This window comes from Nicotiana tomentosiformis, chromosome 11, assembly GCF_000390325.3.
Source record: "Nicotiana tomentosiformis chromosome 11, ASM39032v3, whole genome shotgun sequence".
Classification (NCBI taxonomy): Eukaryota; Viridiplantae; Streptophyta; class Magnoliopsida; order Solanales; family Solanaceae; genus Nicotiana; species Nicotiana tomentosiformis.
Window position 1 is genome coordinate 94,684,344 of NC_090822.1, and position 10,910 is coordinate 94,695,253.

General features: G+C 37.0%; 1 protein-coding gene across 1 annotated transcript; it reads right to left on the reverse strand.

Moving 5' to 3' along the window:
• Positions 1–802: 802 nt before the first annotated feature.
• Positions 803–8,978, reverse strand: LOC104118480 (BTB/POZ and MATH domain-containing protein 4-like). The gene is made up of 4 exons (XM_009629716.4): positions 8,234–8,978; positions 6,457–6,802; positions 5,945–6,224; positions 803–1,314 (listed from the first exon to the last, which is right to left on the reverse strand). Exons 1-4 carry the CDS (start codon positions 8,647–8,649, stop codon positions 1,127–1,129), a joined length of 1,230 nt encoding a protein of 409 aa, XP_009628011.1. The 5' UTR covers positions 8,650–8,978; the 3' UTR covers positions 803–1,126.
• Between the last annotated feature and the right edge of the window lie 1,932 nt (positions 8,979–10,910).

Genomic DNA, 10,910 nt, shown 5'->3' on the forward strand with positions numbered 1-10,910 from the left:
AGGTAAATAAATACTATTAGTATTTTGAGAATCAAAATATATTTCCTTAATTAACAAATTAGTATTTAAAATGTGTAAGTTGAAAAATATTTTGTGGGTGGGTGGGTGGTGCAGAAAAACACAAAAAAAAAAACAGAAAATTGAAAAAGGGGTGCAGGAAAACGAAAAAACAGAAAATTGAAAATACAAAAAAAAAATTGCGAGGGGTTGGGGTAGGTGGGTGGTGCAGGAAAACGAAAAAACAGAAAACAAACAATTGAAAATACAAAAAAAAAAAAAAAAAGTAAAAATAATTTTTTTTTGCGGGAGAGTGGGGGTGGGTGGGTGGTAACTAAGTAAATTTTTAGATAAGTTGGGTTGAGATCCCTTTGTTTTGGGATGAGCTTCATGGGTTGTATTTGAACTACTTCATGGGTCAGAATGGGCGACAAAAAATAATGAGTTAACTTGAGCTCAACCTAAATTGACCCATGAGCTAAAACATTGTAGCCCAACCCATTAATCTCTGGGCGGGTTGGACTCAAATTGCCACCCTACTGGCTAGTAAAACCTTATAATTCATGCAAAAGCCTACTTATCAACCAAAAGAAGAAATATATGCAAACTCTTAGATATCGGATCCCTCCTCTGTACTAACTATAACAGCATAACATCAAGTCACAATTTGTCCAGATCATAATCAAGAGGCCCTTATAAAGTTCCCAGCCAGCTATCACAAGCCTAATTGCTTCCTCCAGTTCTTATGAAAGCTCACCGCTTAACTAGGACGTTCATCAAGATTGCACACTGCGATAACATACACTTGAAATACAAACAACACTATCCTTCAACTGGGAGGAATTACATATTCATAGTAGCAGTAGCAAGAGGTAGTGGTGTTCCATGATCAAGTTTTTCCTTACCTAGTTCACGGGAACCAATACTCAGCGTTACTATGAAGGTATACAAACTGGCTATTTGTCATCTTTCAGGATACCAATACACACAAGAGATGTTCATCAAAGATGTTACAGACAACTAATGAACATTTACCTTTCTATTGCTAATGTTGTAGTTTCCCAACATTTCCAGCACATCCCCTCCAATATACAATACAACAAATTTTAACAAGTTCCTATATCTAAAATCAGGTCCTTTGCCTAACCCTCCTTCCATTGGTATCACCACCGTCTGAAAGCTGGGCCCACACACTTTTAGACTTACCACCTCCACTGCTACAATCATCCTCACAACCAGCCACAGTTTTAAGAAGCTCTGACTGAAGAGAGGGGCTATGTTCTTTAAGGTATTCGAACCCATCTGATTGCATGACAGCTGCAAAAAATAACCAAGTAATAGATGAGTGAAAACCTCTGGTGCGAGAGAAGTACAGAACACAACAGATGCAACAACACAACAGATGCAAATTTCAAAATATAACAGTGGTCAAAGCCCGGCAACTTAATGACAGTCTTCAGCTATTAGATAGGAAAGGGAATGTGTAACAGCCGCATTCATAGCAACATTAAATTTAATAGAAATATCTTACTGGATAGCATAGCTTACCGGCTTACCCTCTAAAGAGTTACAGACCTCAAGAAGTTATTTTCACACTTCTCTAGAAATTTCTGATCCTCTTAATCACTTTCAGATGGTTTACCAGAAAACTTATTTGCAAACAAAACTCAAAATCTACTTTACAAGAAGCAGGCTTCATAGTACCCACAAAGAGCACCAGAAATAGCACATGCCGATCTATGCATTGCACCCAACTACACAGCCTATCAGTTTTTTTGGGGGGAGTGGGGGGGGTGATGGGGTGCATCATTCCTTCCTTTTTTTTTTGATAAGGTAAATTGTATTAATCAAAAGGGAGAAAATCCAGCATACAAGAAGTATACAAAAAGTAGAGAATTTACATCAGAACATGATTCTCTACAAATGACGCCCAATCTTCTACACAAGTAGGGGCTATATGTGTGCACCAAAAGGCGATCAAAGATAAAAGACTATTCTTAAGATGTGAAAACGTAGACTCAATCCCCTCAAAAACTCTCCTATTTCTCTCTCCCCAGACTAACCACATGAGAGCTAATGGGGCGAACTTACACGCCTTTTGCTTGCTTCTTCTACGAAAACCGGCCCAGCTATATAGCATTTCCTTTACAGTGTTTGGCATCACCCATTGAACACCAAAAAGATTCAGGATTGCCCTCCATAAACCCCAGGACACAGGGCAATGCAGCATAAGATGATTAACTTCTTCCCCTGAGCTTTTACACATGTAGCACCAACTAACATGTGTAATTCCTCTCTTTCGCAGATTTTCAGATGTCAAGATCACTCCCCTCGCTGCTAGCCATGCAAAGAAGCACACCTAAATAGTTAACGAAAGGCTATGAAAAAGCCATTTAACATCCGTTCACACTCAAGCCAAAAAAGCTACTTTGCCAAGTACCGTTACTTCTTGCTTTAAAAGTGTATGGTCTTTTGATGGCTAAAGCTGTTTCAATATAAGTTGTTAGTTTCTGTACTCTTTGGATCTTCTTGGTGCCTTTTAATGAATTTAATTTACCTCATAAAAAAAGTTGTTAGCTTCTGATTCTATCTTCTTCTTCCTTTTTTTTTTGTTTTTTTGATAAGGTAAAAAAAAGAAACTGGAAATCGTTTCCGACTCCATCTTTACAAGAGGTTTGACTCCATAGTACACCCATTAGTGGCACCCCAACTGCCAAAGCTGCTTGACGTGTGTATTTCTTGCTATCCGCACTATAAAATCCTTATTAAAAGCTCACCTGAGACATACTCAACATTCAAGCCAAAAGCTGGCTCTGTATGAGCACCACCGCTTACCCAGAGAGAGTTTAGAACCTTGTTGATAGAAAAAATATTTCCCTTTTGATTTACAGCAATTTTTTCGGGGGAGGCAGGGACGAGAGAACAATATACCTGTGCGGACGCATTTTATCTAATCATTTTCATCAGTTTCCGTAAAAAGTAATTCCGGTTGTTAACATTCATTTGTATGAAAGATGGAACTCCAAGACACCAACCAAAACCGCTCATTCACTGTATTGCAGCTAGCTAAATAGGGACAAATTCTTTTTAGCGAGTCTCCAGCAACTATTTACGTGTATTGCAAGCTACTATATAAGATCTAATTCTTTTAGAGAACCATTAACAGCCATTTACAATCATATTGTGCTCAAACAAATAGCACTCTCTCACTAAGTATCCAACAATTCTGTCAGAGTTTATGGTGGTTTTGCAATGAAGGAAATTTCTATCAGTTTATAGAATACTTCACAATGTCCTAATTATTATCCAATCATTCAGCAGATAACTTCTTTGATTTCAGCAGTTTGAAAAGTTTACAGGAAAGTTTACACTGTCCTCGTTATTTACATTAATTTTGCAGATAAGTTGATCTTATGTAGCATTCACATATATAAGATTTAATTTTTTGAGAGTCATTAACAGTCATTTAAAATCACATTGAGCTCAAGCTAATAGCACATTGTCACAAGTTCCCACAAGTTCTGAATTAAAGAATTTACCGAGGTTTGACAGTAAGACATTTCTTCTTTTAGTTTATAGAAACATTTACAATTTCACCCGGAGTTTACGTTTATTCGGCAGATAGCTAATCAAGGTCTACGTACACACTACCCTCCACAGACCCCACTTGTGGGAACTCACTGGGTTTGCTGTTGTTGTTGCTGCTCATTATATTACATTCATTCTGCAAATTAACTTACTTGATCTGATCTTACATTGCAGTCAGCTAATATGACCTGAATTATTTATCATTAGAAGTGATTTTGCAATTACAACGCGCTAAAGCTAATATATCTGTGTTACTATGTACCCGCCAATTCTGTTCTAACAGTTTATGATGGTTTGGTAGTTAGGAAATTTCTTCTTCGACACAAAGTCAACAATTTCCTTATTTACATACATTCTGAAGATAATTTATTTTTATTTCTCAAAATAGGTGTTGGACTTGGACCCCATATGCACCCATTAATAGCAGTAAAAATATAACTAACCACTAGGCCTGAATATAGAGATGCACAAGAGTGGAACACCCAGAAACATGAAGACAAATGCAAGGCAGGATATAGATTTTATAGTACAATCAGCTCACTTCCTTTGGTGCTTTTGGCAGGTGAAAATGACACATGCAATGCATGTTAGAGGCTTAATATCCGAATTAGACCTTCGTGCTTTGTGGTTGGTAGATTGAGTTGGGGTTCATTCTTAAACAAGAAAAGAAATTCTAATCAAAATGGGAGCTTTTTCTTATCCCCTCCCCCCAGGGAGCTCACTTTTCACTAGTTTAGTTGTTGATTACATGATTGTTGCAGGTGCAATTTAAGGGGATGTAGAGACTGGTAAAAGTTAACTTGGTGTATTAACCCATAAAATCATCTATAATGGATTTGATGTCTGCATCAGCAAGTTAAGTGACAAGAGGGTCCATGCCAAAGTTCACAAGCTCAAGTCTATCTCTATTGTCCTAGCTCTGCCAGATGAGGATAGTGATCCACTTCATTCATTTCATTTTCCTGATAAGTCACTTCACTGGTTTCACTTTTGAGTTTTTTCCTCTTTTGCTTTGTCCTTGTGGATGTTCTGCCAATGTCAAAGTGACAAAAATGGGATTGGCTGGAGATCAGAAGTTCTTTTTATATGGTACTTGCTGGGACGTATGCAGAGGTATATAGTCGGGATAATTGCACCCTTGTTATATTTGCATGAAGGAAGGGAGTGAGGGAAAGAAATACAGAGAGAAAGACAAAGAAAGAAGTCCTTTCACTGCTCAAAGAAAACAACTTAGAAACAAACAATTCTCGGAACAGATTCAACTTGAAAGAGCTTTCCTATTTGACCTCAGGGGATGCAACTTTCAGTTTCCTCTGCTTTTCCATGAGAAGATAGAATTCCCTATCAACGAACAAAGACTAATAGCCTGTTTGGCCAAGCTTCTAAAATCAGCTTATTTTGAGAAGTGCTTTTCTCAAAAGTACTTTTTAAAAAAGTGCTTTTGGTGAGAAGCAGTTTGTGTTTGGCTAATTAATTTGAAAAGCACTTTTGAGCAGTAATTAGTGTTTGGCCAAGCTTTTGAAAACTGCTTCTAAGTGTATTTTTCTCAAAAGTGCTTCTCAGAAAAGTGCTTTTGGAGAGAAACTACTTTTTTCTACTTCTCAAAAACTGCTTTTGCTTCTCCTCAAAAGCACTTTTTTTCCTTCCAAAAGCTTGGCCAAACACCTCAATTTTTGGCCAAAAGTGCTTTTGGCTAAGCTTGGCCAAACAGGCTATAAGCCTTCCAACTGTAGTTTTCTCTTTCTCCTCAATACTAGTTCAGTATAATTGTTTCAGCTCGATTGCTATCTAAAGACACTAAGCCACTAAGGCGCCCTTTGTGTTTTATTAAGATTGAGATTTCTGAAACACCTAACGGCGTGACCTGGTAGTCAATGAAGTGGATGAAAACCTTAGAGGACCAGGGCTCAAATCCCAGCGTCGACAAAAAAAACACTAGGTGATCCACGGGAAATGACTTGACACACAAAATCATACTATTGGATCCTTTTGTCATGAGTTACCAAGGATCCGTACATATGATTATAGGTCTAAAATGATGATCTACTGTGTGGAAATTATAGTGCCCAAGAATGAACAATAAGAGAGACAGAAGTAAAACATCGAAAAGAATTAGAAATTGTATCCGTGCCCACTACAGCTAGACTACACTATAGAGATAAAAGAAAAGAGAGACAAGTGGGTGGCAACAATATTTGACAAGGAATACTGACTGAAGTAGTGGTACAACAATGACAAACATGATAAGACCATGAAATGAGAAGATATAACAAACTATAACATTTATTTTTGTTCCAATCCAAAAGCATGAGTTCTCTGCAAAGAAGGGAACATGACGCAAATATAAAACGTCTCGTACCAGCAAGATTTTCAGCAGCGAATCTTAGGCAAACTGCTTTGAGCTCAGTGGCATGGTAACGGTCCGCTAAAGCAAGAATTTGTGCAACAGAGTTGACAGAGATATCTTTGCAGAGATGAGACTCACACAACCTCCTGAGTCGTGTTAAATTATAGCGATCAGCTGCTGATAGCAATTTTGCTGTCACAGTATCAGATATGCAGGGGGTAGAAGAAGAAGTACTAGTTGCTTCTAGCTCTTCTTCTACAAGAGCATCTTTGTATACAAAGTGCAGCATAACCTTGCACGAGAAGAAATAGAAAATTCCAAAGAACAGCGAGTTAGAGCTCCATTTATAGTTAGAAAGAGTTCAATCTATTTTGCCAAAAGCAAATGTTGTGTTGAAGAAGCAATTACAGTAAGAGAGACGTAGAATTATGATAATGATATAAAAAACAGATATACATTGAGAAAAGAAGAAATAAATTTTATAAGACGAAAATAGCCATAATATGATAAAAGCAAATGCTCACTTTGAAGACCTCGGGTTCCATATCAGTAACCACAATTTCCTGCTCATCAACATCCTGTCCATCAAAGTATTCAGTGCGGAATACAGGAGAACGAGCAGCCAATACCAACTTATGAGCATGAAACTTTTCACCAGCCACATTGAAAATAATATCAGAGCCTTCCATATTTTCCAAAAGCATGCCAAAATGTGCTCCAATGTCAGGGTCTGAGACCTGAATTGTATGCAAGCTCGAACAGTCTATTGTAGAGCGCACAACTCCCACAGTGCAATTAATCTTCAAGCAGTCGTCCTTCAGATAATCTGAAGTCTCGAGCATTCCTCGTCTAAAAAACCGTTTGTATCCCCTATATATCAGCCAGATAACAACTTCAGAGAAAGTCTTGAGTTGAAGTATAAAAAATTAAAGAGGAGAAAAGTTTGCTCAAGTAGTTATTCAAGATGCTATAAACAGGATTCTTCTATTTTTCTTTTTCTTCAAGTTCCTGCTACAATGGAAGATACCTCAAATACTTTTCACTCAAATAGATACCTCAGCATGCAACAATATTTCTTGATGATAAAGGCCCGAGTCAATTGAGAGCATTTTGATTCCTAGCCTAAAAGGGAAGCACTTCTGTTTGCAACTAGCAATAGGGGGAAATGGTCTGAGAAAGGAGTCCCGTACAAAGGGTTTAAGAGAAGTTTATTACCTTATTTTAGGCAGGTTAGCGCGTATTTATTTGGGTGGAGGCAGATGACCGATTACGCTAATTGGATAGGTTTAGCAGTAGAACCTTAGGTTTGGTCCATAAAGGACAAGTACTACTAGCAGCACAGATATGGCATCTTCCACTCTCTTTGTTTGAGTTACAAGGGTCACACCAAGGACGGAAATGAGACAATCACCACTTGGGGTAAGAGGAATAGCAAGGAGAAAAAGGCAATTTGGAGGACCGCATCATTACGTATTTTTATGATTGGATTCATGATACTGATTCTGATTCTGACCATATATGAAAAGCAACAATAATTGACTTAACACAAAAATGATTTCAATGTGGGGTCTATCTCTACCGACTCAACAACTAGCTTTTGGGGTGTTATTAAGGTTCTAACAAAATTATGATGACTTGATCTTATTATAAGAACAACCACAGTAGCATTCAGTTAATCAATTCTTTAATGCCCAGCCCAAAAAAATTTACTTTTCTTGGAAAGGAACGACTGCAGCATTGTGCTAGCTATCTTGGTGATCAACTTCAACCAAATCTAACTATTCTTGTTTGCTTGAGTATCAAATTGGAACTCAAAGATATTTTGAACATTTAACATGTATTTTATTTAATTCCTCATTTGCAATATCTTTGGAAGTAGTTTGGATAGAGTTTAAGTTGTAAGCACCGATGGTGTAAAGAAAATACTTTCACACAACCAAGTCATTTGAAATGCATTTGCACCCAAGGATGTGGCCTAGTGGTCAATGAAGTGGGTGAGAACCATAAGGTCTCGGGTTCAAATCCTAGCGGAGGCAAAAAATACTAAGTGATTTCTTCTCATTTATTCAAGCCTTGGTGGATAGAATTACCTAGTACATATTGCTGGAGGAAGGTGGCATGTATTCCGTGGAATTAGTCGAGTAGCCTATACACCATAGTTATAAAAAAAAAAGGTCATTTAAAATGCAAGTAACTCTATTTAATAGCATTACACTTGTCTGTGTATATAACTTAAATCAATTTGAATAAGGCAACACTATGTTCAAGAAATTGGCTAAATTACAAGAAGCAACACATTACCACATGCTGCCACGGTACTTCAAGGTGTAAGGCCCGCTCTCAAGAGACCTATCGAAGTGACTATGAACCTTATGCTTTCCTTTACCACTCTGATCGACCAGAGTCAACTCAAACAAAGCCCTAACATCCGTTCCTTCACTAGCCAAAGCAATAAACACCGAAACATACGCCGAATTATCCTCGGGGTTCTTCCCGTCCGGATAAAAGTAAATCGCCCACTGGTGACCGCCGACGGTGAAAGTATCACTGGCGATGTGTTTCCCGACTCCCATCCCTTTAGCTAAAGAATAACCTTGGATCACGAACCGGTGCGAGCCGTTAATTGTATCGGTCACGGATTTCGAGCTCGTCGGCGGTGATAATTCGCCGACGGTGTTCTTATCGGAAACGTGAGTGATCGTCGGCGGCTCCGACATTTCGAATTCCCCTATTTTCCTGATGCTATAGTTGCAGACAGGGGACTTGGACGGAATTTATTCAAAAGAAATGGTGATAAAAAAGGAAAGAATGAATTTTGTTAGGGTTTTTCTTTTTTGAGCTTACGCACAATTGAGAAGGAGACAAGAGTCGTAAACTTCAAATTATTATCTTTTTTGGGGAGAAATCTTTGAACAAATGGAGATCGGAGTACTTAGATTTTCCTGCCTTCTATTTATAGAAAGATTTTTCTTTTTAGAAACCTGTTATCTGTTGATGGAAATGACTCGCTTTGAGTTCTAGTTCAGATTTCAGACTCTTTGTTTGCAAGGTTTTAAAAATGATATTTTTGGAGTTCACTGTTTTATCTTATTTTTTGGTAAAGGATTTGTTGAGCTAAATTACCTTCATGGCTGGGCTGCTGAAATGTAGTATATGTGATTTACATTATGCCAAAAAAATGGCTGTAAATAAATTTTGCAGGAACAGATAATTTTAAGTATTTTATAGATATATTTCTGGTACTAGACATTTTTTATCATGCAGTGGTTTAGCTAACCATAAATTTAAAAGAAGAGTAATTCTTCTTATTTGTTCAAAGGGCGCCTCAATGAAAATGGTGGCCTAAAGTCAAATTGTATTAAGAGGTCTTTTAAATTTATTTCACAAAATTCATATAATAGTGAGACACAAAAGAGCATCCAAATCAATGCATCAATCAAACATTAGAAAGTAGCTAAATCAAAGAACCTGAATTGAAATTGGAAAGTGAAAAGGAGAAAAAATTAGAAATGAAGAGGGAGATAAATATACTATAACTAACGAGACAAAAATTTACCATTGTTCACTCATCTATACATTCTTAGCCAAATAAAAAATATTAAAATTTGGACTCTTAAAAATAATTGCATAATATATATAATAATATGGAAAAAACCAAAAATAGCCAAATTTACATCTGGCAATTGAAAAATAGCCACATTTTCAAAAGTAATCGAAATTTAGCTACTTTTTCATGTAAAGCTAAAATCTGAATAAAAATACCCTTAAAAATTCGAAAATATTCCAGCATAATATGATGGAGTTCGAATTTTCTTACATATAAGCTTTCAGCATAATGTGTTGGAGTTCGAACATAATATGCTAGAAGTTTATATGTAGGAGCTCCATAATCCGGCATATTATGCTGAAACTTTTTGTGTTTCAGCAAAATAGTGTCTATTTTTCAATGACTTTGTAAATGTTAGATATTTTTCAATTATCAATCCGAAAACTGGCTAATCCGTGCTATTTTTATTAATAACGTAATATAATATTTTTGAGGCCCTCTAGAATTTGGGCCTAAGGCAATGGCTTGAGCAGCCTTACCCTCCAGCCGGCCCAGAATTTTGCTTATTATTGTCCATTCCAAAATTTCAAATGAAGTAATGCTTGTGTATGTGTACATTGTGTGGTGGCTCAAGAATGAATTTTCATCACATTGTCCTGGTCCATCAAATAGCTTTTTTTTGTAAGAATAAACTCAGATAGTCGTCCACCCAATCGCTTAAACTAAAAATAGGCGACAGACATTGACTAATTTGTCAGTTAGAAGAATGACAAAAAAAAAATGACCCTTTTGCGCCAATATTAGTTTTTGGACCCCGATAACATAAGTGTTTCAAAAATAGCCCGCACCGAATTTTAAAGCATGCTTACCAAAGAACTTCAGCAAGTTATATGATTATGACGATCACCAAAAAATTCAGCCACAATGCTAAAAAATCTGATGATCGTAATGATTTTGTCACAAATCATGACCGATCATCTGAACTTTTAGCCACAATGTTGAAAAAATCTGGTGATTGTCATGATTTCACCCTAAATCATGACCGATCACTAGAATTTTGTTATCATTGTGGCTAAATTATTGACGATTGCCAAATATCGCTTTTCAAAATTCTGATGAACGTGCTTCAAAATTCAGGTTGGAGGCTATTTTCTCAAAACTTTTCTTAATGTGATTAAAATTTAAACGGTGGTCCTAAAAATATTCATCCAACATAATTTAGTTTGAGATCCTTCTTTGCACTCGGACCAAGCAATAGTTTGGAATGGGCTCAGTAAATGGGCCTTCTCTTCTTAGCTTTGGATTGGATGCCATGTGGCCGAATTCCCTCTGTGTATCTTGGACCCTCTTAGGCTTTGCTGATCGGCCCAGTTTCCTTTTTTATCCTTCTTTCTGTAGGTTTTTGCCTTTTGACTTTTCCTCTCCTCTTTT

What these genes read in the sequence shown, in the direction of transcription:
- LOC104118480 (XM_009629716.4), bottom strand. Translation starts at nt 8,649, where the DNA reads ATGTCGGAGCCGCCGACGATCACTCACGTTTCCGATAAGAACACCGTC. An exon ending in TGGAACCCGAGGTCTTCAAA is followed by an intron (nt 6,225 to 6,456) that starts GTGAGCATTTGC and finishes TTCTCGTGCAAG; the next exon opens with GTTATGCTGCACTTTGTATA. An exon ending in CGCTGCTGAAAATCTTGCTG is followed by an intron (nt 1,315 to 5,944) that starts GTACGAGACGTT and finishes TATTTTTTGCAG; the next exon opens with CTGTCATGCAATCAGATGGG.